This window comes from Aspergillus ochraceoroseus (genome assembly GCF_002846915.1).
Source record: "Aspergillus ochraceoroseus IBT 24754 chromosome Unknown P175scaffold_4, whole genome shotgun sequence".
NCBI lineage: Eukaryota > Fungi > Ascomycota > Eurotiomycetes > Eurotiales > Aspergillaceae > Aspergillus > Aspergillus ochraceoroseus.
In genome coordinates, this window is record NW_024468479.1 from 1,184,106 (window position 1) to 1,204,612 (window position 20,507).

Below are 20,507 nucleotides of genomic sequence, written 5' to 3' on the forward strand. Positions count from 1 at the left end.
TTCCCGCATGGCGTTCTTTCCTCCTTCATGATACGTTCCTGATGAGATGAGTGAAGACGGCGTCTCGCCATGAGTTTGTAGTATATGGGCGAGGAAGAGTAAGTGTTAAAAGGCGCTGCTCCATCTAGGTATACTGGGAGGGCACCAAGGCGATATGTCTGGCCAGTTGTGATCGACATCGGTATATACAACCAATGTATCGCACTTGACAGAAATTGCTCGGAGTTTGCTCCGTTGCGTTCAATATTCATTGAAAATCCAGTCCAATGATAGTCTTTATTCCGAAAAGACTCCGCAACCTTTGGTTCAACCCTTGCCTTTTGAGGTCGAAAGTCCCTCTTAGCCTTGCTAAAAGGGCTCTGGGATTTTCCATTTTGTCACATGGAGCTCTTCGTGATTTCTCGAAGCAGCTGCGCTACTCTATTTCTATGAAACAGTGAAAATGCGGCCCCGTCGTCCGTTGCACCGATTGGGTCGATAACGAAAGGATTCTCCTGGGATGATGATCAAAACATTGAACACCTCCAAGTCGGCGAGCCAAGTAGTCAGGTATAAAAAGATCAGTTCAACCCACCGTCTGATCTCTCTGCCGGGCAGACCCCCAGGAAAACATAAGAAAACCAACATCCCTTTCCAGAATTCAAGATGTATCAACGTGCCCTTCTTTTCTCTGCACTCCTGTCCGCCGCTCGGGCTCAGCAGGCAGGTACCCTGCAGGCTGAAACCCATCCTACTTTGAACTGGCAAAAGTGTGATGCCAGTGGTTCTTGCGCTAAAGTTGACGGCTCCGTTGTCCTTGATGCTAACTGGCGTTGGACTCACTCCGTTGACGGTTCCACCAACTGCTACACCGGTAACACGGTAAGTTCGAACAGTCGACATCAATTCTGTGCTCTTTTTTTTTTTAAAAAAAAAAAAAAAAAAACTAAACATAATAAATAGTGGAACAAAGAGCTCTGCCCTGACAACGAAACTTGTGCAAAAAAATGTGCGGTTGATGGTGCCAATTATGCAGGAACCTATGGCATTACCTCCACGGGGGACGCACTCACGCTCAAGTTCGTCACTGGTTCCAACATTGGCTCCCGTGTTTACCTGATGTCCGATGACGAGACCTACCAAACCTTTGACTTACTGAACAACGAGTTCACTTTCGACGTTGACGTATCCAACCTTCCTTGCGGCCTGAACGGTGCCTTGTACTTCACCTCGATGGAAGCCGACGGTGGTTTGAGCAAGTACAAAGGTAACAAGGCTGGTGCCAAGTACGGAACCGGCTACTGTGACTCTCAATGCCCTCGTGATATCAAATTCATCAACGGCATGGTATGAGTAGACTTTCGACTTCTCATTCGGCAGAAGGTTGCTAACATTTGGACAGGCTAATGTCGAGGACTGGACTCCTTCCAACAACGACCCCAACACGGGTGTTGGTGGCATGGGTGCATGCTGCCCTGAAATGGATATCTGGGAAGCCAACAGCATCTCTTCTGCTTACACTCCCCACCCTTGCGATGCCGTTAAGCAGACCATGTGCAAAGGCGATAAATGTGGTGGCACCTACTCCTCCGACCGCTACGCCGGTCCTTGCGATCCTGACGGCTGTGACTTCAACGCTTACCGGATGGGCAACACTTCCTTCTATGGCCCCGGTAAAATGGTCGACACCAAATCCAAATTTACTGTCGTGACCCAATTCGTTGCTAACGGTGGCTCCCTGTCTGAGATCAAGCGTTTCTACGTCCAGAATGGCAAAGTCATTGCCAACTCTGCCTCCAATGTTAGCGGTGTGGCTGGCAACTCAATTACTTCCGACTTCTGCACTGCCCAAAAGAAGACCTTCGGTGACAAGGATATCTTCGCCCAGCACGGTGGACTTACCAAGATGGGTGACGCCATGTCTGCCATGGTTCTCATTCTCAGTCTCTGGGATGACCACTACGCCAGCATGTTGTGGCTCGATAGCTCCTACCCCACTGATGCCAACCCAAGCACCCCTGGTGTTGCCCGCGGTACTTGCGCCAAGGGTGCTGGCGACCCAAACACCGTCCAGTCTGCACACCCCGATGCTTCCGTCACCTTCTCCAACATCAAGTTCGGGCCTATCGGCTCTACCTTTGAATCTTGAGAAAGGGGTTCCAAAACAATCCCGAGACTCCCCAGTTGTATATAGTTTTTTAAGGTCGAAATGAACATAGATCTCGACCAGAGGTGGAGGGCCAAAGAGGGTTTCCTTTCTTGATTTTCTTTTCCCTTGGTCATCTGTTATGTATGTATTGAGTTAAGGCAAGACATCCGAATACAGAAGTTGTCAATCCAGAGCACAATTCTTCCAAACGTACCTGTGATCATCAAAGATGAAGTATCCGTAGTTATTTAGATCAGAATCCTCAAGAGTCAAGCAGACCTCTGAAGATGCGTTCTTTCTCCACACGAGAGATGATCGTCCAGGCCCGTAAATTCACTGATTGGCGGAAGATTCATCGGCCCGCATCCCCCGAACAAATCGAGCTTCCGGAGCTTCAAAAAAAAAAAAAGAAAGAAAGAAAGAAAGAGAGAAAGGGAAACTCAACAAGAGTCAATAAATTTGAACCCTTCTTTGGGCTCTCTCTCACAATAATAATGTTCGACACGGTCTGTACATTACCGCTTTCTGCGGATTTATTCGCACAGGCTATCCATCCCAAGGAGCCCGTCATCTCTGTTGGGCTTTCCACTGGCCACGTCCAGACTTTTCGGCTCCCCTCCGCGGAAGAAGACAGCGGCGATGGCGATGAGCAAGCGTCGAATTCCTCGTCGCGCAATGGCGGCAAGGGACACATTGATACGATGTGGAGGACGCGACGACATAAGGGGAGCTGTCGCTGTTTGGGATTTGGAATTGGCGGCGAAACCCTGTACTCTGCTGGGACGGATGGGCTGGTGAAAGTCGCAAAGGCGGAGACCGGCGTGGTTGAGAATAAGATTGCGATTCCGCCGGAGAAAGATGGGTGAGTTTTGGGATTCTTTTTTTGGGCTATATATAATCGACAGCTTTTTTTTTCTGTCCAGTAGCTTACCGAGATCGATCCGGGGACAGGTCCGTCGATGCTCCAACTATTATCCATGCTCTCTCTCCTCAGACTCTTCTTCTCGCTACAGACTCCAGCGCTTTGCATCTTTACGACTTGCGGATTCCGTTCTCGTCTGTTTCCGCTAAGCCGCAGCAAACGCATCATCCCCATGACGACTACATCTCCTCTCTGACGCCGCTCCCGCCGTCGGATGCAAGCACCTCTGGGTTCAGCAAGCAGTGGGTGACTACCGGTGGCACTACGCTGGCCGTGACAGACTTGCGGCGGGGCGTGCTCATGCGCAGCGAAGACCAGGAAGAAGAACTAGTCAGCTCCGTATATATCGGCGGGCTGGCGTCGAGCGGGACAAGCCGCGGGGAGAAGGTGATCGTTGGCGGTTCCGGTGGTGTCTTGACGCTGTGGGAACGGGGGGCATGGGATGACCAGGACGAGCGAATCTACATCCAGCGGGGAACTGGGGGCGGAGAGTCTCTAGAAACGCTGTCGGTGGTTCCGGACGAGCTTGGAAAGGGCAAAATGGTCGCTGTTGGAATGGGCAGCGGTAGGGTGAAGTTCGTCAAAATTGGCATGAATAAGATTGTCTCGGAGCTTATGCATGATGAGACAGAGGGCGTCGTTGGTCTTGGGTTTGATGTGGAAGGACGAATGGTGAGTGGTGGTGGACAGATCGTCAAGGTCTGGCACGAAACCGCAGAGTCCAGGAATGGTGAGAAGCGCTCGTTTGGAGAGGATGGTGACGAGAGCGATAGCGATGATTCAGATGAGGGCGATGATTCAGATGACAGTGACCGCGAGACTCGACAACGCGATACCTCGCAGAAGAAGCGCAAGAAGCAAAAGGGCAAAGATGGACGGGGTCGGGGTCAGGATATCATGGCCTTTCACGATCTAGATTGATTGTGATTCCTCGATATTTCTCACCATTAGTATAAACTAAAATAATAACCGCTGAATATAATTAACTAGAGCGCTTCATTCATATATATCGGTACAAGCCATTTTACCATAGAACTGGGTACTGCTGTACTTAAACAGCACTTGCCACGAAGTAGTCCAGATAGTGCAGGTAGGTTTATATTTGACACCAGGAAATAAAACCTCTTGACTCTACTTATACACGTACTTTTGTTTTATTTCAGGTTAAAAGAACCTTACTATTCTTGAGTTCTGAGAAATAAGTAAAGAAAATGATATTCTATTATGTATGTAATGTATGAACGAATATAATAAAAAACTGGCCTCTTTAAATAAATGAACAAATAAAATAAATAATAAACATGCCCTCAGCTTTGAAATGTTCTTGCTGTTGATACAGCAGGCTTCTTCCAAATGAGATCTGTGATCTGTGATAAAAAAAGTACACATTAACAGGCAAGGATTCTTCCAAAATCCAATCGGCCAGGTCAAGCCGAACAGGCCGAAGGAAGTAAGATTCCACATCTCTGGGCTGGAAACTCCAGCAGCTTGAGGACCAGCGGATCACGGCTGTTCTCGAGATACATACAGATAGCCGCGCACTCGGATCTGGCGCGGGTCTTCACCCACCACAAGTCAATAGAATACATGAGGGCCAGCCACCAGGCCAGAAGAATCAGGGCCGGCGGGTCTTTCTGAATCAAACGGTCATGAAATTCCGGGAGCAGACGGCCCATAAAGGTCGTGAACTGCGAAAATGTCGCGAGGGAAGGCTCCACGGAGAGCAGAGGGGTCAGCATGCGCAGCGGCCACAGGTAGGGGTTAGTTTCTTCGGTTGTGTGCTCGGTGATGCCGCATATGTCGGCGAGGGCGCTGGGTAAGCGGTCGCGTCCGGGGCGTTTGTCTTGGTAGAAGTCGCGGTTTTCTCTGCTCGAGGACAGGAACGTTTCCAACCACATGCTGCGCGGTAGCCAGGGCTGGGCGCGGCAAAGAAGATGGCTTAGGCCGGATTGCACGAAGAGCCAGTTGAGAGATGGGGCGGGGTTCTCTGCGAATACGAATGACTGGCGTGGGTTGTATTTCTCGAGAGGGAAGGAATTGACCGTCATGAGAAGGCAGGCCGAGAACAGCGCATCCATGTTTTCCGGCCCCATGGGGGTTTCAATCTCCTGGGAGTACTGGCGAATGGCGAGCTGCAAGTGCTGTCCTTCGACGAGGGTGTAGGAGCTGTGGCTGCGCTCAGGCACAGAATGGCGGAGGTGCGCCATGGCGGTAGCGATGATGGTATGCATGAGGTATGGCGACTAATTGAGCGTTGGGATACGTCCTCAGGGGGTCAGTTTGTGAAGTACATTAACGAATATAATATATATATATATATCTATATATATATATATGGCTTTGCGACTCACTTCGAAAGCTAATCGTATCACTTTCCCGCGCATCACCTCTCGACCAAACTTGCTGATGACGGTAGAAGTGACCACATCTTGAAAATGACGTAGGGTGTCGAGGTTGCTGAAGCCATCGCCAACCACCCTGCCTGGTTTCACGCGCAGGATATCATCGATGCTGGTAGAAACCGCGCGAAGGGACATGGAGTAGGCGCTGGCATCGGGAGCTGTCAAGCAGGGAGCGTGTTTGATGAAATGAGTCACGCCATTGAGGTTTCCACAGCCAACAGGCAAAATGGCTTCGTACGTGCAGTCGATCCCGAGTTTTTGGCATTTTCGACAATGGGGTCTCGTTTCATCGCACTTGACAAGATCAGAGAACAATAATTGCATGGAGCTCATGGGGGTTCTTACCTTGACTCGGCGTTGCTTGCATTTTGCGCACCCCGCACGCGACTTGCGATGAGGGCGACGGGAATGATATGTGCGTGCTTCAGGCCGCGGGGGGATTTTGACCCGGAATGGCATAATCTGGCCCTGCATGGCTTCGGTGATGATCCTCCCGACTTTCAATCCAAGATCTCAAGAGGCAAGTATAATAACAGATCCATCTTATGTGTGTGTGAAACGGGGTTGCTGCCTCTGAACTCGGGCGGTGATGTCTATGCGTCCTTCTTCGGCTGCAAACGTAACGGGATTTTACGAGACCTCAACTCCAAAGCATGAAATGAAATAAATACGAAAAAGTGGGTAATGTCAATTTAATTTGTTCAGAAACTTCATTACTCGCTATTTATTTCGTTATCTAGCCGATTTGAGCATTGGAGAAGTCCATTTCTGCACCCGTTAGTATTCCCAGACAAACATTTGACGAAGAAGAGAAGAAGAAGAAGAAGAAAAGAAACATACCAGGATGTTGAGCTTGGAATTTCCGTAGAATATCCATCTTCCGTTGCTCATCGCTTGTCGGTCCTCCAATCTCCTTCTGTCGCTGATCGTACATCATCTTCTCCACCATTGCTCTTGTCTCTCCATCCAGGTCACTCAGCTTGGACGACTCGGGTGTGATTTTGCTAACGTCAACCTTGGGAGCGGTCGTGACCACATGGGGCCACCATTCCATCTGGTTGACTTTATCGAGATGAACAGCTACCTCCTTTCCAGGTGGGTTGGAAGTTGTTTCTAGAGTCCACGAACACTCATCTAGTCGAACCGGATGGGGGAAGTCACCCTAAGCAGTAGAAAATCAGTCAATGAGATATTTCGTTTCGCAGTAGAAAGAAAGAAAGAAAGAAAGAAAGAAAGAGACACCTACATCGATCAACGGTTCCTGGCCTTTGATCGCGATCTTGATCTTCGTCTTGGTCAAAACAACCTCCATGTCCCGTCCCTTGATGTTACCTGGGATGGGGATAGTAACGTCCACGTCCTGGATCGTCTGTGTCCATTGGTAGGGGAGCTGAGCCTGTTCAGCGTCTTCCTTGGCCTTGCGTTCTGTTTCCTGGAGCTCGCGCGCGGCGACCTCGGCGGTGGAGGGGTCTTGGTCGAGGTCGGACATGATTCTTGAGTATTAAAATGCGATTATTCCCATGGGCTGAAAAGAAAGAACGAAGAAAGTTATGTATGTAGAGCGGGAGTTGGAGGCGGGGCGATGGATGGATGGATGGATGGATGCTTTTTGCCGGGAGCGCAATTTGGAAGCTTCTGAACGTTTCACTTTCCACTCTGCTATCCAACCCCTGAGAATTGATGTCAAGCCACTTTATAATTTCTTTTGTGAAATTTCTGCTAGACATAGTCTAAAGCTACTGTCTAACTAGTTGAACGAGAATTGGTTATGAGAATTGGTTACAAGATGAGTCGAAACGACGAAATCCACCTGTTTACTCCAATGAACAGGGCAGCACAGACACAACTTCATTCACAACTTCAATGTCTCCTTCTAATCTCAACTAGGAATCATCCCGGTTACCTCATCCTAGAGCGTGGAGACCAAAAAGTCGGCGGCATCACCCACACTCATAGTGTAGGTAAAGTGAGCGGGAGTGATGATCAAAGTTCCATCGCAGACCATGTCCCCGGCAGCGCAGTAGATCTTGATCTTGTCCCGGGGGAAGTCGGGGATCTGCTCGTTGTCCTGCTTGTTGCGGGTGTCACCGAAAAGCACCACGCCCGCAATCCTGTCCTTGACTGCATCGGGAAGCTCAGAGATGGAATTGTGCATGACCGCCGTACCCTGGCTATATCCACCGGCGACAATGGTGGTGTCAGGGCATTTGGTAGCGGCCAAGTTGAACAATTCCTTCGCCTCGTTGATGGCGACGTCGGTTGTGCCTTGAGGAAGGAAGTTGGGCGCCAGTTCTGCAGTGTAGGCTGGTCCAACCCCTTGGCAGGCGACATCACCGGGCTTTTTCAGCTTCAGTTGATCGCAGACCCCGGGGCCAGTCGAGATGCCCTACCTTTCCACATGAGCATTTGCTGTTCCCCGGGGCAAGGAAGGACGTTGTGAACTCACCAGGAGACCGATCTCGGTCGAGGCACGGGCAAAAATAAAGGTAATGGGCTTGCAAGAGCCGAGACGCAATTCGTTCCCAGAGACTATATTTCCAAGTAACAAGCAGTTAGCTCACTTCATTCCGCCCGAGAAGCATTTGATGCCCAGCCAATTTCTTATTCCGCTAAAAGGCAATCGTACCATCTCGACGAAGGTTCAGATCTCCAAAGCTCGCAGTAACGAATCCAGCCAAGGCTAGAGTGAGAGAAAGAAGACAGAGCTTCATAGGATATTCAACAGAAAAGGACTTCAGTGCAAAAAGAGACCTCGACAATCCTCCGTCCTGCTACCTCAAAGACAAGAAGAAAGGCCATCCATTTTATACCCAGTTTGTCGAAGCATCTCTGAACACCAATTGTCTCAGTATTGCTCTCTCTCTCTTTCTCTATCTCCCCAACGGCAAGACCTCATCGCGAATCCGCATCTCCTCGTACATTAAACGTAACTCGCGCTCTGATTGATCAAACCCGGTCGTTAGGCTAGGTTCTTGTTTCAGATCCCAGGCAATGTGAAGTAAAACAATCAGGGCCAGCATCCATAGGTAGGTAGGCCCGTCCTGTCCAGTCTGTAGATAGAAGAAGAAGAAGAAGAAGAAGAAGAAGAAGATCCCGCTTCGCCCTAGCAAGGAAAAGTAAAACAAAACAAGACAAAACAAAACAAAGTTCCCCTTGACGTTGGCGTTTCGGTTTTGGCGGTTGATGCGTACGAAAAGAGGACTGCCGACTGCTCTGGGGTTGGTTTTTACTTGGGGTTCCTTGACTTTGCTTTATTGGATTGATGTGCTACTACCGAGTAGTATATACTATGCTCTTATGCTCTCTCTTGGGTGCTGCTGGTATCTACAATACGAGTGTTGATAGATACCATTGTCTCATGTCATTGATGTATGATTATGCATCTCTTGACTTTCTTGGCCTCAGCTCCTGCTGCTCTGGTAGATATGCTACTACAAAAGGCAAGGACACCGCTTAAAACAAACTAAATGGATTCGCGAGGACGAAACCCCCATATCAAGCTGAAACATGTTCGAAGGAATAGTGCGGAATTAACGAGGAAGAAACTAAGAAGCGTACATGCGCCGGTAGATGCTCGCAGAAGAAGGAGAGGACAGGAAAAGCGAGCTGGATAACTGGAAACAGATGGAGGGCATTGAACCTGAGTGCGAAGCAAGCAAGAGAAAACAGAAAACAAGAAAAGAAAAAGAAAATTCAGTTGAGATATCCGGAGAAACACGGCTGACGATGCGTAAGGATGAAAGGAGAGAAGAAGAAAAAAAAAAAAAAAGGCTAAAGGGAAATGAACCGAGATAACCTCCCCAACCTGACTGACGCCGTCACAGTAGAGTAAAATCCAAAGGAACACGCTTCTTTTTTTTTTTATGACAAATGGGTTATTCATCATCTTCGTCTCGCAGAGTTTGTTGAAGTAGGAGCTCCAGGCTCTCATGGTCATCGACTTGATGCGGAGATGGAGGAGAAAGGTGAGAAGGATCAGGAGGATGAGAGACATTGACATTTTCGACCTCTTCGACTGCGGCATCATCAGGCCCGGGACCCGACCCGGGTTCTCTACTGCCGCGGGGCGAGAGCGAGGATGAATCAACAAAGTCGAAGAACTGGCCGGCAAATTCGGCAACTTCATTAGCAAGTTTCGTTTCGAGGATCCCCTCGAGCATCTGCATATCTCGCTGGAATTTCTGCTCGCGCTGCGCTTTCTCTTCGTCGGCACGGCGGCAGGTACCATCGCGTTCGCGGAGCTTTGCGCAGTTCGGACAGAGGTAGTTCGAGCCGCAATAGGAGCATTTGCAGGGGGGATGTGTAGTGACACAGTCCTGACAGACGTAGACGGCGCAGCTGCTGCATTCACGCAGGATACTGGCGCACCGTTGGCGTTGGTCACCGACCGCGCGATACTGTGGGCAGAAGAAGGATTGGCAGCCTTGCCATTTCGGAGGGTGGTCGGCCGGTGAGTCGCAGGACAAGGAGGGGGAGGAAGACCGCGATCGATTGGAATTGGAAACTGAGATGCTGCGTGAGCGGCCAGGGATTGGAGGAGGGACTCCGGCGGCTGATCCTGCAGCTGCAATGACACTACTTGGCAGGGGTTGAGGATGATGGTTCACCTCGGCAGGGCCGTCTATAGGCTGGTCTTCGGTGAGGCTGCTAGTAGTAGAATCGATCAGTCTTTGGGTTCTGTAGGGCAGCTCGAAGCCGGAGCCTGCGGCATTCCGGTAGGGCACGTAATCTGGCGCGGCCGAGCTCGACCCCGAGGCGGACTTGTTCTGAATGGCCATCTTCTCCAAAGTGAGGTCACGGTATCCACAGATTCGGAGGCGCAGGCCGCGAAGGTCATGCTCAATGCATAGTGGTTTAGAGCAGCTCTTGCAGTGCACCTTCCACTGTGGGGTGTCGTAGCACTCCTTACACAGATTCCTAGGGCAAGCAGCAGGCTGTCGATCAGGAGGGCCCAACAGCCACCTCATCATGGCAATGTGCCCAGTTTCAAGGGTATAATCGGGCTTACGAGGGTCACCGTAGGCATATTTAGGAAACGATTTGCTCCACTCCTGTGCAGAGTACTCCAAATCCTCCCAACCCTGACCGCGCGGTAGAGGTGCCGCCCGGACTTGGTCAACATCTCGGTTTGGCGTGCCAATACTAATACCACCACCGCCTGAGAAGATTGGTTCAGTGCAACACCAGTGAAAGCTCAGACAAGGATATGTTACAGTGGCGGTGGGGTGCAAGGACATGTCGTCAAGGGGGTTCTCCACGGGGTCGTACATCAAACATGGTGAAGTGGCAGCACCAGGCGCCCACCAGAAAGGACCAGGGGGAAGTGCGCCGAATAGAGCAGCAGCAGTAGGAGGAGTGGTAGTAGTCAGCTTGGGCCGACCATGGAGGTAGGGCCGATCGTAAGCGCAGCTGGCGCAAAGGGTCTTTCGACACCCAACACAGTGCATCAGAATGCTGCATTGCTCACACCTTTCTGAGATCTCCTCACAACAGTTGTCACAGCGGATATTCTCCACGAACTGTCTATAGCTCAGGCGGAGATGCGACGATGTCATTTTCCCTTCACCCAGGTCCTTCTTCTCACCGGTTCCAAGGGCTTCACCAAAGCAGCCAGTCTCACCGTGTTCCCACAGTTTACCGTCCTTTTGGGACAGGCGACTAGTACTGCCTGGTTCCACCGGACCAAGCCAGTTCTTCGATCTCCACAGCCGGTCAAAGACCACCCATACTTCCACTGAGCCCTGCGGAGCCCGCATAGAGACATACCCTCGCCTCCTGAAACATCGCCCAGCTGGCGTTGAGCACCATGCCGTATCCGTCCAGATTCCTAGCTTGTGGCAGAGGTTCACTAGCTCATGGGTTGGCTCCGAATCCGAATCCTTTCGCGTGAGTGATGAAGAGAGATAAGGCCTCCGTCGATGATGACGACATCGATAGGTGTAAAGACTTTTTAGCGCCAGGTGCTTCGTCGACGGCGAGCTGCCGATGTTCTTCTCCATACTGACATCGTACTGTAGCCCAAACATCATCAGATAGGGAATAATGTGGTACTTCAGGGAGACATTTTTGCACCCGCGGACGGAGAGATGTTCCAGCGTTTCTCGTCGCGAATGTAGCACAGTCGAAATGAGGATCTGTCCCGAGACGGCGGTATTATCTAACTCCAGGCTCTTCAAACACGGACTAAATGGAATCACCACGTTCATCAACAGCTGGTCAATCGCATACGGTCGAGATTGCCGTGAAACGATCGGGTCTGAAGCACCCGGGAGGACGATACGAAGGGGTGGTGGGGTGCCCGATGGATAGAACAGGCGAAATGAGAGGTATTTCCAGGCTGTTGGATATGAGCGGAGGAATGATCGTAGGTACTGAGAGGTATGGGAGAGCTTGAGGATAGTATCGGTCGGCGACTGGAGCAATAGAGATTCCAGGATTGGGGCATGCGTGGTGAAGACTCGCTCAAAGGTCGACAGTGGCTGTTGGATTGAAGCAAGCGACGGGTCCAGAGCCGAGTCTACCGAAACCTGCGGCGTCTGGTCGATATCTTTCCCTTCTTCAAGATCCTTCTCCACGACGGGTAGTGTCGGGTCATGAGCCAGAGACATAGCCATGCCTGTGGATTTGTTCTCCTTTTTTTTGGGGGGGGGGGGGATTATTTTCCTGTCCCTACTCTGCTGCTTTTCTTTCAGAGGGACGCGAGATCACAAAGCATTAGTAGAGAATGCAGGCAACGCAACGCATCATAAGGGTCAAAAAAGAAGGGCAGGATGCGTAAGGAGGGCGGTTTACACCTAGGAGATGGAAACCACAGGATAAGGAGGCCATCCAAAAGGGAGAGAGTCCCAACAGGCACGAGGAGAACCTCGACAACAGATAAGCGAGATGCAGAGAGCTTCGTTGACAACTCAGAAAAAGAGAATTGATGAAATTGGGAACAAAAACTCGCAGTGGGAGCCGGGATTTTGCCCAGTGCCCATCATGTGATAGGTCGCCTTGAAACAAGCCGTGATAAGTGACTTCACTCTACTTGACACTCGGAAAACAGAGGGAAACTAGAGAGTGAGTCGCGATTATAATTTGGGTATTCTTGATCATCCGGAATCCAGTCTGAGAACTATCATGAATCATTGAATGGTCATCTTGTATGCACCTGGGATTGGGTTCGGTACCCAGCGGGATCCCACAGGGCGCCAACTACTCCTATGTATTGTCATTCTCTCTTGGGCTGCTCAAATAAATAATACAGGATGAGGACTGCAAGGCTCAGTTAATGAGTTACTGTATGAATAGTAGCTGCGGCATAAAGGGCCAAATTTAGTGCCTGTCGATTGACTCTCCCACTGTATATCCCCTTGCGATTCCCCTGCGCCCTTCCACCACCAAGGTGCGGTCGTGTGCGTCTTCCTCTTCCTCATATTGAATGCTGCTCGCTGCACTATTGAAATCGCTTCCCAAACCGGTCCATGTCCGCTGCGATCGGAGGAACTCTGCTCCTGGCGAGAAACTGCCGCCGATCATGGCTAAATCGCCCTTGGCTCGTCTGGTGAGCGCGCGCGCAGTCGATGGCGATGGCCCACCATCCGCAGAGCCTGCTGCTGCATCACCGTCTCTTCCACCGTCTTGGGCGGACACGCGGGGGGCGGAATCCCGCATCGGACGCGTGTGGGAAACATACCGACCGGTACGCAGGTCGAATTCGGGTGGTGCAGATTCGGGTTCTTCTTCTTCTTCTTCTTCTTCTTCTTCTTCTTCTTCTTCCTCCTCGTCCGTCCCCTTTTCTTCCTCGCCATCCCTCGGAGATGCCGGAGCGGGCTGGTCAAGAACGCTTTGGAAATCGCTTTGCCAGGCGCCCGTCCAGACCCGCTCTGTATCCTCCTGGAGGGCCAGCTCCAACTCAAATGGGGTGATCACCGGTTTCCAGAAATCCTTACTGTCGACCAACGAACTCTCCCAGCAGCCGATGACCACCCAGCCGCCAATCTCGCTAAAGTTGGCCACTTTCGCGGCGTTCAATTTGCCCACCACAAACAGATAGCTCTTCTTGCCCGCGGCGGCGATTTTCTCCTTTACATGCTCCACAATGTGCAAATAGTTCTTCACGCTGAGGGTGTTGACGAGGATTCCAAAGATGGGCACGGTGCTTAGTCGCGTGATAATTGCATAGCGACGCCTCAAAGTCGCCGCCGTCGATGCAGGGAGAGGCTTGACAATCTCGCGGCTTGTGTCGTTGGTGGGATAGATGTAGATCGCCGCTACTCGAGATGCCAGGGTGAGAAGTAGAGCCGTGGGCGGGTCGGATATGTGGAAGAGCTGCCAGTCCGAGAGGCACTCTGGCGCCTCGTTTCCCGACCCTGGCACCGTCCGATTAGGGACAAGAGAGGACGGATCATGCAGCAACTCTGTCGCAAATAGGTTGCTGTATCCCTCCTGTACTAGTCGCGAGTATACGGCAGAAACATGGTTCTGGTAGGTCACGTCCGCGGCGAGAATCACCTTTGTGGTCGGGTCCGGGTATGTCTCCTTGAAGGCGTTGACAAGCGGGTCAAGAGGCAAACTCTTGTGCGTAAACACATAAATCACGGGTAGTCTCGCAGTCGGAGACAAGCAAGATCGTCCGTAATGCACGACCACGTCCGCATCCACATGCTGCGCGGCGACCTCGTCTACGCAGCAAGTGCCGTACGAAGTATCCGCCAGAATATACAGCTTTGGCGCTGGCCTAGTCGCATCCGTTGTCACATTCCCATTTCCATCGCGGGTTGTCTCGTCACTGCGGGGTTCGGCGTTGCCTTCTGCGACGTCTCGTGCCTCCAATCCCCGACTGAGGAGCTGGAATACGCGCGGGGCATCCGGAAGCATCTCATCCGGAAACTGGAGCGCAATCCGTTTATACCGCGCCTGGCGGATTTCCTTCAGCGTGCGTTCAATGTCATAGGTGATTGCGAGTTCTTCGTCCGACAAGGATCGCGTCGGCTCCGGTGCTGCGACGGGGTCTGTGGCCTCAAGGATTCGATCATCCGGTGTGGACAATATAGGAGCCGTCTCCATTTCCGCAACTATCTTTTGAAATGGCGAGATCGAGCTGAGAGGGGGTTTGTCGTCGCAAGAGGCCGGATTGTTGTTGTGGGTGTGAAGGTTTTTTTTTTTTTTTTTTTTTTTTTTTTTTTTTGCAGTCCAAATCCCCCACCTTCACCCCGCCATCCGTGGAGCCAATGGTGAAGGGCATTTTACATGTTATTTTGATTGGAATATTCTACGGATAGCAGCTGTAAAGATGATATTCATTTCGTAGCAGGAGGTTTAAAGAATATTAGAAAAAAAAAAGAAAAAGGTCCTCGTCCTATATATATATATATATATGTATATACACATACCAAAGTGTCGTTACAAGTCAGCCCTCGCTGGCTCACCAGCCCATACCCTACGAATCAACTCACGGATTGGCGTGCGCTCAATCTCTCGAGGATTCCAGTAAGGGTTGCCAACAGCAATATCAGCAGCCTTGTCAATATCCTCTTCCTTCATTCCCCAGTCCTTGAGACCCGTCTTAACCTTCAACTTGGAAAGCAGAACGTTCAGCCCGTGAATCGCATCTCCGTTGCTCTCGGGAAACACATCCGCTAGTTTCTTCATGGCCTCGGGGATCCTCGGCGCATTGTAGGAGATCGCATGGGGCAAGACGGCCGTGTGTGTTTCAGCGTGGGGGAGGTTGAAGCTGCCCCCAAGAGTGTGGCACAGCTTATGGTGGATGGACATGCCCACGCTCCCGAGACAGGTTCCACAAAGCCAGGCGCCGTACAGGGCCAGGGAGCGTGCCGAGTGCGAGGACGGATCGTCGACGATCTCTGGGAGTGCAGCGGCCAGCGCGCGAGTCCCCTCTAGCGCCATGAGGTTGATGAGGGGGTTGGTGTTGCGCGCGTACAGAGCCTCGACTACACAGGGTTAAAGGGTCGTTAGCACTTTTACCTATTCCTTAGGTATTTGAAAAAAAAAAAAAAAAAAAAAAAAAAAAGTAAGAACCGACCAGCATGGGCAATCGCATTGATTCCACTTGTCGCGCTCGTGGCAGCAGGCAACGACATGGTCAGCTCGACATCGTAGATGACGGTTCCCGGGAGAATCGTCGGGTCTGAACGAGTCTTCTTCACGCCATCCGCCGTTTCGCCCAGAATCGGGGTCATTTCGCTTCCCGCATAGGTTGTTGGGATACAGATGTGAGGGAGACCCGTGCGAACGCTGATTGCCTTTCCGAGACCAATAGTGCTCCCACCGCCGATGGAAACCACGACATCGGCATTCTGGGCCTTTGCATATTCCACAGCCCTGTCTGTAACATGCGTTGGGGTGTGCATGGTCGCTTCAGTGAAGATGCCCGCAACCTGGCCGTTCAGGACGGCTTTCAGGTTCTCCGCGCGGACGACTTGCCGCGGAGTCGATAGAATCAGGGGAGCTTTCTTGTTCAGACGGGCGATCTCCTCAGGGAGCTTGTGAATGGTGCCGCTGCCAAAGACAACCCGTCCCGGGTTTGCGTTGTATTCAAAAGCATCCATTGCGATAGTCAGTGCTGCGACTGTGTCGAACAAGGGTAGAGAACAGAAACTGGAGAAACCGGAGAATCTTGATCATCATGAATAATCGCAGTGCTCGCGGGGCAGTCGAGATGCCGGCAATTGGAGAGCGGATTCATTCCGGAATACCCTACTTGCAAGTGGCATGATGATGGCAATATCCAATCTTGATTATTTCTTTGGAGAAATTCCAGGATCTAGTATTAAATGCTGCATCTTGGCTTGCAGTATATAAGAAGATTACACCACTGGGAGATTGGAGACATGATCATATTCAAAACAATTAATTCACATTTAAAGTAAAAAAGTATACGGATTGACCTTGTCAAGCCCATCGTCTGCAAATTGGAAGGCTCCATAAACCTCCTCAAAGCTAGATTCCTCAAAAAACGAGTCCCAGGCAGTCTAACCCATTTAGCAAGATATTATAGAGATGCGTGGAGGCCACAACTTACCCAGTCAATTTCCATCTCGGCAGGGTGCGGGCCCTCATTCTGACTCGACAACGGATCTCTCGCGGGCACTGCGAATCCCTCTATTGACACTGGAGATGGCGGTGCCGCTCTCTGTGCTACTGGAAAGCCGTCTTTCGTATCGCCAATGCCAAGACCGTGCATCAATCGAGACAGAACCAGAAACACCTTGCGTGTCTCGGAGGAGTAGTCTCGAGCATCGCTCCATATTCTGTAGCATCTCCAGAGGGCTTTCAAAACAGCGTCATGGTGGACATCTCGGCCCTGGGAGCCTGGGCTACTGCTCTCGGATACCCCCTTGGGTTTGCATCGTAGATCCAAGCAAAGAATCACCGCTGGGAGTATGAACCCCTGGTGGGTGGAGTGCACTCGATGCCCCGACCCCGATACGTCTACTGGGCCCGCGCTCTTCGCCAGTCCATAGAGGATATTCTGGAGGTTAAGCAGGGCCATTGCAGATTCAAGACAGCGCTCGCGCGAAAGGGCATAACGGCGGTCAAGCCGTCCAGGCGCTAGAAAGCGGCGATGTAGAACGCATATCCCCTGGTGGAATTCAAACTCTAATTGGATGCTTCTTGTAACGGTAGAGTAAGAGTCGGTGATCGTATCCTCCAAACCCCGCATCCTGAATCGATGCGGGATTTGTGAGTGTGCTTCGCATAGCTGTGTGTCAACTTGTAACGCGGCGGCGTACGAGTCCGCTTGCAGAGAGCAGACAAAATCCGTCACCGCGGCAAGAGGTCGCAAAACTCTACTTTTCACAATCAAATATGACACAGGGGTTTCTTCAGAGAGTGGCCTTGAGCGGGGAAGTGTTGTCATTTCCTCGTTCAATTCCCAATCATAAATGTTTCTGGGTTCAGCAGCGTCGTGGTCCACAGACCGTATCATGTTAGGTAAACCTACTGTAAAGGATGATACGGCATCGGAGGTTAATATGAAGCACCATATCCTTCGACGCATTTCTCCATCGAAGACAGAGATATTTGGGAAATGAGAAGGGTCTCTTTTTGGCATGTTAGAGAACGCAGAGAAAGAGTTTGTGGGTGCGTACGCACCTGTGATAGCCCATCTGGATGGCTACGCGGACTAAGGCGCCCTGCAAGATCCAGCCCCCAGCATTGCTAGGTTTCTTGCTGAGCTGCTCTGCAAAGCCATGGTATATCAAAGTCTCTACAGTGTAGGGCAAATACTTTGTGATGTCTGCCATCATTAAGCACTGAGACGTCCGCTGACGGTATAACTCCGAAAGAGACTGCGAGATCCCTTCATACTCCGGAGGCTCATCCCTGGAGAGCCCATAAGACAGCATGGACAAACTGAGTATCGAAAAAAGAAGACCCAACCACATCACTTTTGTGGAGGAAGGGGTTCTCCAATGCTCCTCATACTATAATTGTTTTAGCTTTTAACTTTCGTAAGCGGACTTTATAACTTACTTGTTGCAAGAACGTAGGTTGGTGTAGAATATCTAACCAGCATACTTAGTTCGCCTTCTCGTAAAAGCCAAAGCCTGCAATACTTACGGAGAGACGGGACTGGGGATCTGTGCTCATCAAAAAATCTCGCGATCAACTTGTCGACTGTAGGTTTGGGTGGTATTGTTGCCAACAATTCCGCAATGGTGGCTAACTTGACGGAGCCACACAGTAGACTAGGCGTAGGGCCTTCCATGCCCGCATATGCCAAAGAAGTTCTCAAGGTTACTTCGTCATGTTCTTCTTGAATTTGACCCCAGGAAGTTTTAAGCGCATTTAACTGCACATGTTAGCTTCATGAAGTGCTTAACAGAAGGGAAAAGAAAGAGAGAGAAAAAAAAATAAAAAAATAAATAAACTCACCTCGTGAAGAACGTCACTCCAATGTGTTGCTCCAAGATAAAAGGAACGCTCGCCATCAACATTCAGCATACCATGGCCTCTCTGGATCTGCCTGGGGGGCGTAATCTCTGGAGTTCTCACAGGCGAGAGATTGCTGAAAGAGGAAGCTCCGTGTTTTTCATCGCCCCTTGGAACCAAAGACGTCACCAGAGTCTCCAATCGGTTTATTCGAACCTGCATGTTCTCGGCTGGGGATCTTGAGGGCGCGGTCCGGTTCTGGGAACCCACGAAGGTGCAGGCCCCTGGTTGGTTCCGCACAATACAGTTCTGGCATGGTTGCTGCCGATTGCATTTCTGTCTTTATCGCAGTCAGATCAAACATCCCACGACTGTATAAAAGAAAGGGGGGGGGGGGAGGTTCGTTCTATACTTCCTGATTCGGCAGGGCCCGCAAGACAGCGGAACGCGAGGCTTGCGGTTAGGGCCATAAGGCTTCGAGACAACCGCGGACTTCTCGACTGAGGCCTGCATGGTTCAATTGAGACGAACAACATTGTTATCTCTCGTTTTATACCACTAGAAGACGCAATGTGGGTAATATAAGATGAAGTCCATGGAGACCGTCGAGCGAGTTGCTATAGTATCACGTGATGCGCGTATCTCCGCGGACATTCCACCCTAAATCCGGCAAGCCGACGAGAACCCCGAGCAAAAAGAAACAGAACCCCTGGTATATCCGTGGAATGAAGCAAGCCGGAGAGCATGTTCAGGAGTAATGGCGATCAAGGGATATAAAAGCGCAATGGGGCTCCAGGGCTTCATAAGCTCAAGCTTCAGTCCACAGCAACCCCGTTGGTTCCCCAGAAAAACAACCATTATATATCTCCACAATGTCTTCTTCGCCTTCCAATACACTGGTCCTCGTTACCGGTGGTTCCGGCTTCGTGGGCTCCTACTGCATTATAGCTCTGGTCAATCACGGATACCAAGTTCGCACCACAATCCGCAACGTGTCCAAATCCCCCGCAGTCGTTGAATCCTTGAAGAACGGCGGCTTGTCCGATGCCGATCTCGAGCGTGTGTCCTTTGTTGCTGCCGACCTGAGCAAGGACAAGGGCTGGGACAAGGCCGTTGAGGGATGTACCTATGTCCTCCATGTGGCATCTCCGCTCCCAACCGAAGAACCGAAGGACGAAAACGAGGTGATCATTCCCGCCCGCGATGGAACTCTGCGAGTCCTGAAGGCCGCCCGACGTGCCGGTGTGAAGCGCGTCGTGCTCACCTCCGCTTTCAACGCCATCGGGTACGGCCACCCTCAGATGAAGAAGCCCTTCACCGAGGAGTACTGGTCCGACATTGAAAACACGAAACAGAGCGCCTACGTGAAGTCGAAGGTCATTGCCGAGCGCGCGGCCTGGGCCTATGTGAAGAGCGATGAAGGTGCCGGCCTCGAGCTGACTTCCGTCAACCCCGTCGCCATCTTCGGTCCTGTGCTGGGCAAGGACCTCCCCGGAAGCATCCATCTCATCCAGCGCCTGATGAACGGCGAGATGCCCGGCAGCCCCCAGCTTTACATGAGTATCGTTGACGTCCGGGATGTGGCCGAGTTGGAGGTCCTCGCCATGACCAGCCCAGCGGCCAAGGGCGAGCGATTCCTGGCTGTTTCCCCCCCCGGCAGTATGATGAACGAGTATGCGGTCATCATCAAGAAGCGACTGCCACAGTATTCGCAAAAGCTGTCTGTGAAATCTCTCCCCAACATGTTGATGCGATTCATGGCGCTGTTCAACAAGCAAATTGCCGGATTCGTGAGCGAACTAGGCAAGGAGAAGCCTTCGTCGAATGATAAGGCTGTGCGACTGTTGGGCTGGAAGCCCAGGGACCGAGAGGAGACTATGGTCGCCACTGCAGAGACACTGGTGAAATATGGCTTCGTAAAACAGTAATCTGTTTGAAGTCCTCGGTCCATTTCTTTTGTTTGTGTTCTTGCTTGCTTGCTTGTTTGTTTGATCAAACTATAATATCCACTACTCAGTTTTTGATGCCTTTCAATGGATGTTCAGCTCGATACTTAATAAATTTTGATAGTTATTCGGGCATAGAACCCGTGAGACTTGAACATAATCCATTCCACCTATTCTTGCATACCTAAATTACTATGGTAAGCCCATCGAGAGAGCTCTTTAGTGGC

The 20,507-nt window shown here is 51.0% G+C and overlaps 11 protein-coding genes across 11 annotated transcripts; 4 read left to right on the top strand and 7 right to left on the bottom strand.

Moving 5' to 3' along the window:
• Positions 1–645: 645 nt before the first annotated feature.
• On the top strand, positions 646–2,128 carry P175DRAFT_0532234 (glycoside hydrolase family 7 protein; the record flags this gene model as incomplete). The annotated part of the gene is made up of 3 exons (XM_040899947.1): positions 646–861; positions 943–1,326; positions 1,382–2,128. 3 exons carry the CDS (start codon positions 646–648, stop codon positions 2,126–2,128), a joined length of 1,347 nt encoding a protein of 448 aa, XP_040752260.1.
• A 433-nt stretch (positions 2,129–2,561) lies between these two features.
• On the top strand, positions 2,562–4,047 carry P175DRAFT_0458689 (WD40 repeat domain-containing protein). The gene is made up of 2 exons (XM_040894682.1): positions 2,562–2,990; positions 3,080–4,047. The coding sequence occupies exons 1-2, from the start codon at positions 2,623–2,625 to the stop codon at positions 3,969–3,971; spliced, it is 1,260 nt and encodes a 419-aa protein (XP_040752261.1). The 5' UTR covers positions 2,562–2,622; the 3' UTR covers positions 3,972–4,047.
• A 217-nt stretch (positions 4,048–4,264) lies between these two features.
• On the bottom strand, positions 4,265–5,988 carry P175DRAFT_0557562 (Zn(II)2Cys6 transcription factor domain-containing protein). The gene is made up of 2 exons (XM_040900780.1): positions 5,402–5,988; positions 4,265–5,293 (listed from the first exon to the last, which is right to left on the bottom strand). The coding sequence occupies exons 1-2, from the start codon at positions 5,924–5,926 to the stop codon at positions 4,478–4,480; spliced, it is 1,341 nt and encodes a 446-aa protein (XP_040752262.1). The 5' UTR covers positions 5,927–5,988; the 3' UTR covers positions 4,265–4,477.
• Positions 5,989–6,188: 200 nt separating this feature from the next.
• Positions 6,189–6,941, bottom strand: P175DRAFT_0532237 (NudC domain-containing protein; the record flags this gene model as incomplete). The annotated part of the gene is made up of 3 exons (XM_040899948.1): positions 6,189–6,220; positions 6,293–6,614; positions 6,699–6,941. 3 exons carry the CDS (start codon positions 6,939–6,941, stop codon positions 6,189–6,191), a joined length of 597 nt encoding a protein of 198 aa, XP_040752263.1.
• A 167-nt stretch (positions 6,942–7,108) lies between these two features.
• Positions 7,109–8,163, bottom strand: P175DRAFT_0523726 (cutinase family protein; the record flags this gene model as incomplete). Its single annotated transcript, XM_040899333.1, has 3 exons — positions 7,109–7,838; positions 7,899–7,981; positions 8,079–8,163. 3 exons carry the CDS (start codon positions 8,161–8,163, stop codon positions 7,362–7,364), a joined length of 645 nt encoding a protein of 214 aa, XP_040752264.1. The 3' UTR covers positions 7,109–7,361.
• A 745-nt stretch (positions 8,164–8,908) lies between these two features.
• P175DRAFT_0235835 (uncharacterized protein) lies at positions 8,909–9,287 on the top strand. The gene has a single exon (XM_040892663.1). The coding sequence runs from the start codon at positions 9,023–9,025 to the stop codon at positions 9,245–9,247; it is 225 nt and encodes a 74-aa protein (XP_040752265.1). The 5' UTR covers positions 8,909–9,022; the 3' UTR covers positions 9,248–9,287.
• Positions 9,288–12,418, bottom strand: P175DRAFT_0235836 (uncharacterized protein). The gene has a single exon (XM_040892664.1). It carries the CDS (start codon positions 12,064–12,066, stop codon positions 9,328–9,330), a length of 2,739 nt encoding a protein of 912 aa, XP_040752266.1. The 5' UTR covers positions 12,067–12,418; the 3' UTR covers positions 9,288–9,327.
• An 84-nt stretch (positions 12,419–12,502) lies between these two features.
• Positions 12,503–14,572, bottom strand: P175DRAFT_0501508 (2-(3-amino-3-carboxypropyl)histidine synthase subunit 1/2). Its single transcript, XM_040897183.1, has one exon. It carries the CDS (start codon positions 14,501–14,503, stop codon positions 12,770–12,772), a length of 1,734 nt encoding a protein of 577 aa, XP_040752267.1. The 5' UTR covers positions 14,504–14,572; the 3' UTR covers positions 12,503–12,769.
• Positions 14,573–14,731: 159 nt separating this feature from the next.
• Positions 14,732–16,096, bottom strand: P175DRAFT_0557567 (maleylacetate reductase). The gene is made up of 2 exons (XM_040900781.1): positions 15,480–16,096; positions 14,732–15,387 (listed from the first exon to the last, which is right to left on the bottom strand). The coding sequence occupies exons 1-2, from the start codon at positions 16,003–16,005 to the stop codon at positions 14,840–14,842; spliced, it is 1,074 nt and encodes a 357-aa protein (XP_040752268.1). The 5' UTR covers positions 16,006–16,096; the 3' UTR covers positions 14,732–14,839.
• Positions 16,097–16,448: 352 nt separating this feature from the next.
• P175DRAFT_0437966 (Zn(II)2Cys6 transcription factor) lies at positions 16,449–18,847 on the bottom strand (the record flags this gene model as incomplete). The annotated part of the gene is made up of 6 exons (XM_040893882.1): positions 16,449–17,502; positions 17,555–17,886; positions 17,936–17,967; positions 18,023–18,254; positions 18,338–18,674; positions 18,747–18,847. 6 exons carry the CDS (start codon positions 18,845–18,847, stop codon positions 16,449–16,451), a joined length of 2,088 nt encoding a protein of 695 aa, XP_040752269.1.
• A 207-nt stretch (positions 18,848–19,054) lies between these two features.
• On the top strand, positions 19,055–20,448 carry P175DRAFT_0501510 (SDR family oxidoreductase). The gene has a single exon (XM_040897184.1). The coding sequence runs from the start codon at positions 19,207–19,209 to the stop codon at positions 20,260–20,262; it is 1,056 nt and encodes a 351-aa protein (XP_040752270.1). The 5' UTR covers positions 19,055–19,206; the 3' UTR covers positions 20,263–20,448.
• Positions 20,449–20,507: the final 59 nt, after the last annotated feature.

What these genes read in the sequence shown, in the direction of transcription:
- P175DRAFT_0458689 (XM_040894682.1), top strand. Translation starts at nt 2,623, where the DNA reads ATGTTCGACACGGTCTGTACATTACCGCTTTCTGCGGATTTATTCGCA. An exon ending in ATTCCGCCGGAGAAAGATGG is followed by an intron (nt 2,991 to 3,079) that starts GTGAGTTTTGGG and finishes ATCCGGGGACAG; the next exon opens with GTCCGTCGATGCTCCAACTA.
- P175DRAFT_0557562 (XM_040900780.1), bottom strand. Translation starts at nt 5,926, where the DNA reads ATGCAGGGCCAGATTATGCCATTCCGGGTCAAAATCCCCCCGCGGCCT. An exon ending in TGATACGATTAGCTTTCGAA is followed by an intron (nt 5,294 to 5,401) that starts GTGAGTCGCAAA and finishes ACGCTCAATTAG; the next exon opens with TCGCCATACCTCATGCATAC.
- P175DRAFT_0235835 (XM_040892663.1), top strand. Translation starts at nt 9,023, where the DNA reads ATGCTCGCAGAAGAAGGAGAGGACAGGAAAAGCGAGCTGGATAACTGG.
- P175DRAFT_0235836 (XM_040892664.1), bottom strand. Translation starts at nt 12,066, where the DNA reads ATGGCTATGTCTCTGGCTCATGACCCGACACTACCCGTCGTGGAGAAG.
- P175DRAFT_0501508 (XM_040897183.1), bottom strand. Translation starts at nt 14,503, where the DNA reads ATGGAGACGGCTCCTATATTGTCCACACCGGATGATCGAATCCTTGAG.
- P175DRAFT_0557567 (XM_040900781.1), bottom strand. Translation starts at nt 16,005, where the DNA reads ATGGATGCTTTTGAATACAACGCAAACCCGGGACGGGTTGTCTTTGGC. An exon ending in CAATGCGATTGCCCATGCTG is followed by an intron (nt 15,388 to 15,479) that starts GTCGGTTCTTAC and finishes AACCCTGTGTAG; the next exon opens with TCGAGGCTCTGTACGCGCGC.
- P175DRAFT_0501510 (XM_040897184.1), top strand. Translation starts at nt 19,207, where the DNA reads ATGTCTTCTTCGCCTTCCAATACACTGGTCCTCGTTACCGGTGGTTCC.